General features: G+C 56.8%; 1 protein-coding gene across 1 annotated transcript; it reads left to right on the plus strand.

Annotated features, from left to right (window-relative positions):
* The first annotated feature begins 64 nt into the window (after positions 1-64).
* Positions 65-1,924, plus strand: BMP4 (bone morphogenetic protein 4). Its single transcript, XM_035328841.1, has one exon. It carries the CDS (start codon positions 218-220, stop codon positions 1,133-1,135), a length of 918 nt encoding a protein of 305 aa, XP_035184732.1. The 5' UTR covers positions 65-217; the 3' UTR covers positions 1,136-1,924.
* Positions 1,925-3,588: the final 1,664 nt, after the last annotated feature.

Raw genomic sequence — 3,588 nt, forward strand, 5'->3', positions numbered from 1 at the left:
GGGGGAAGCAAAAAGGGAAAAGCCTCCCTGAAAGCGAAGGGGAGAGGCGGGGAGGGCAGACCCCATCTGGGCAGAGGTGTGCGGAGGGCGGGCGAGCGGCGCCAGGACCGCTGCGGGTCCGGCCGGGAGGGATGCGTGGGGGAGCGGAGCGGTGAAGCCGGGCAGGTGAAGCACGGATGTGAGCCGTGGCCGTGCTGGGGGGCTGTGGCTGGGTGCCATGAGGCTGACGTGTTCTTGTTTTGTTTTCTTTTTTTTTTTTTGTGCTGCTTTCCCCTTGCCCTGCTCCCCTCCAGAGCACCTGGAGACCGTCCCGGGCCCCAGCGAGGCGCCCCGGATCCGTTTCGTCTTCAACCTCAGCAGCGTGCCGGAAAACGAGGTGATCTCCTCGGCGGAGCTGCGGCTGTACCGGGAGCAGGTGGAGGAGCCGAGCGCGGCGTGGGAGAGGGGCTTCCACCGGATAAACATTTACGAAGTGATGAAGCCGCTGTCGGAGCGCGCTCAGGCCATTACGCGCCTGTTGGACACGCGTCTGGTGCACCACAACGTGACGCGCTGGGAGACCTTTGATGTGAGCCCGGCCGTGATCCGGTGGACCAAGGACAAGCAGCCGAACCACGGGCTGGTGATCGAGGTGACCCACCTCCACCACGCACAGACTCATCAGGGCAAACACGTCAGGATTAGCCGATCTTTACCTCAAGGGCGCGGGGACTGGGCTCAGCTCAGGCCGCTCCTGGTCACTTTTGGGCACGACGGGCGAGGCCACGCGCTGACCCGCCGAGCCCGCCGGAGCCCCAAGCACCAGCGTTCCCGCAAGAACAAAAAAAACTGCCGCCGCCATGCCCTCTATGTGGATTTCAGCGACGTGGGCTGGAACGACTGGATCGTGGCGCCCCCGGGGTACCAGGCGTTTTACTGCCACGGGGACTGCCCCTTCCCTCTGGCCGACCACCTCAACTCCACGAACCACGCCATCGTGCAGACGCTGGTCAACTCCGTCAACTCCAGCATCCCCAAGGCCTGCTGCGTGCCCACGGAGCTGAGCGCCATCTCCATGCTCTACCTGGATGAGTATGACAAGGTGGTCCTGAAAAACTACCAGGAGATGGTGGTGGAGGGGTGCGGGTGCCGCTGACCCCCCCCCCTTTCCCCGCCGCCCTCTCCTCCCCTTCTCTCTCCCTCCCGTCCCACCCCAGAACTGCTTGCTATAGCTGGACTCTTCTCTAAACTAAACGTTCACCTTGACCTTATTTATGACTTTATGTGCAAATGTTTTTTTTTTTTTTTGACAATAATGATCATATATTTTGACAAAATATATTTATAACTACATATTAAAAGAAAAAAATAAAATGAGTCATTATTTTAAAGGTAAACGCATCTCGTGTCTCACCTCTCAGGGTGCTGCTGAGGCTGTGCTGCCCAGGAGTGCGGCAGGGGATGTATCTCCTCTTTTCCTTTCCCCCCCCCCCCCCCCCTTGTCCCTGCTTCCCCTCACCCCTTCCCTTTTCCCCTTAAAAAAGGCTCTGCAAATTTCAGTCTTTCTATTTCTCGCCGAGGTACCGTGGATCCCCCTGTGCTGGGGCTGCGCCACGTGGGAGATGAGGGTCCCTGGAGATTAAGAGCTGCTTCTCCCCGGCCGCTGGGAATAGAGCCGACCTTGCTAACCTGGCCCAAGCGTTTGCAAAGCAACCCACCAAAAATGCATTTGAAAAGAAGGTGAAGATTTACCTGAGGGCTTTATGCTAAACCCACTGGGTTTTATACCCTTCGTCCATCGGCAGGATTCCCCAGGTTTTAAAACTATTAACATTTCCCCACCACCACCCTCCTCCCCTCCCCACTGGAGACTGGCTTCTTTGGGAAGCTTCAAAGGTTTGCACGGGTCCTTTGAAGATCAAATCGCCCCATTACAATGCCAAAAGAGGGGAGAGAGGAGAAAAAAAAAAAAAAAAGAGATATCTGGAGCGGTTAAATACGTGTTAGCTAATAGCTACCTGTGCTGCGTCCTTTCCAAATTGCTTCCGAGCAGGAAGGTGATCAGAGCCTAACAGGTACGGTTGGAGGTATCTGGGGCCCGAAATTCCTGGCTCAAAGGCTGTGGCCGGGCGGTGTTTGGTTTGGGAAACGGGGAGCTGGGCCCTGTGGCACGGGGAGGTGCGCGCAGGGAGCTCGGACCCTCGGCCCTTGTGGGAGTGGGAAGGGAGGGGGGTAGGGTGCATGATGCATTTTTTTTTTTTTTTTCTCCCTTCTTTTAATGATTGAAGCTCTCCAACCCTCCAAAAGGGGCAGCTTAGCTGAAACCAATAAAAACCGGACTGGAAAGCTTGCCAAAAGCCTTGGCTCCCTGAAGAGTGCAGGTGGAGAGAGGAGATGGGAGCCGCGGGGGGAGGCGAGCACGGCCCCGCGGTTCTCTTGGAAACAACAACAACAACAACAAAAAAAAAAAACCAACACAAAAATCACCCCTCAAAATCCTCTGTGCCAGCGAGGCTTCTCTACCCGGCACCGGTGCACGGGGACCAGCCGTGGTGTCCCCTGCGCCGATGGAGAGCCTCCAGGTGGCTTCGTGCCTCCCTGGGGCCACCAGGGCTGGGTCTGTGCAGCCCCCTGGCAATGGGTTTCTGCTGCTGGTGGGCTGCACGGCGCCTGTGGGGCGGGGAGGGGATCACCCCACAACCTGGGAAGCGTGTAGGGTCGGCGGTTATTGCTGCTGCGTCTCCGGGGGCCCCCTCGGCCCGAGCTGCCGCTCTCATTCCTGCCTTTAGAAGGGAAATGCGTGGCCCGGGGCATCGGCGACCTGCTGCCTCCCCTTTGATGCCTGCATATCAGGCATAGCCATGCCAGAGAAAGAATTTCATTTTGAAGTGGCATCAGCTGAAGGCGAGGGCCTTTCAGCCGCCTGACGGGGCCATTAGGGCGCAGCTCTGCCTCCCCTCTGCCCCGCCGCAGGGAACCCCACGGGACCCGCAGCAGCCCTGGCACCGGGGCAGGCACGGCTTCAGGAGCTGCCTCGAGGAAATCTCTCTGCTTTTCCCTAAAGGGGAGGAGAAAAAAAAACAAAAAAAAAAAGGTTGGGGTTTCTCCCAGGTTTGTCTCCCTGCCTGTTGGTGCACCCCGGGTTATCCTGCCGGCATCCCAAAGCCCGGCAGCCCTGGGCTTTCCGTCGTTCTCGTAGCGCCGCGAGAAGTCTCCGACTGCTTTGCTGCGTTCCTGCTGCTTTGTGGGTCCGTTTATTTGGGTGCTGATTTTTTTTTTTTTTTTTTGCATTGTGTTTCAATGATGAGAGCAAAGCTTCAGCCCCGTGGAGGCACCTGCTTTGCCATAGGTGCTGCGAGGGGAGGCGTCCCGGTGCGTATGTGGCTTTGGGAGCTTTCCATCGCCTTTGATTTTCCCGCCCGGGCACGGGGTTGAGCGGTGGTGAGATCCTACAAGGGCCCAGAAACTGTAGGGAACTGCTGTTTTTTTGTGGTTTAATTTTTTATTGTTTTAAATCAAGACATTTCAATTTTATATATATATATAAATATTTCAGGGATGTAAACCAGCTGGCACTGAAAGTGGTGCACGGAACAAAATATTCCTGGG

This window comes from Oxyura jamaicensis, chromosome 5 (genome assembly GCF_011077185.1).
Source record: "Oxyura jamaicensis isolate SHBP4307 breed ruddy duck chromosome 5, BPBGC_Ojam_1.0, whole genome shotgun sequence".
Lineage (NCBI taxonomy): Eukaryota > Metazoa > Chordata > Aves > Anseriformes > Anatidae > Oxyura > Oxyura jamaicensis.

Bases quoted from the DNA above. Each gene is read 5' to 3' on its own strand.
- BMP4 (XM_035328841.1), top strand. From the start codon at position 218: ATGAGGCTGACGTGTTCTTGTTTTGTTTTCTTTTTTTTTTTTTGTGCT.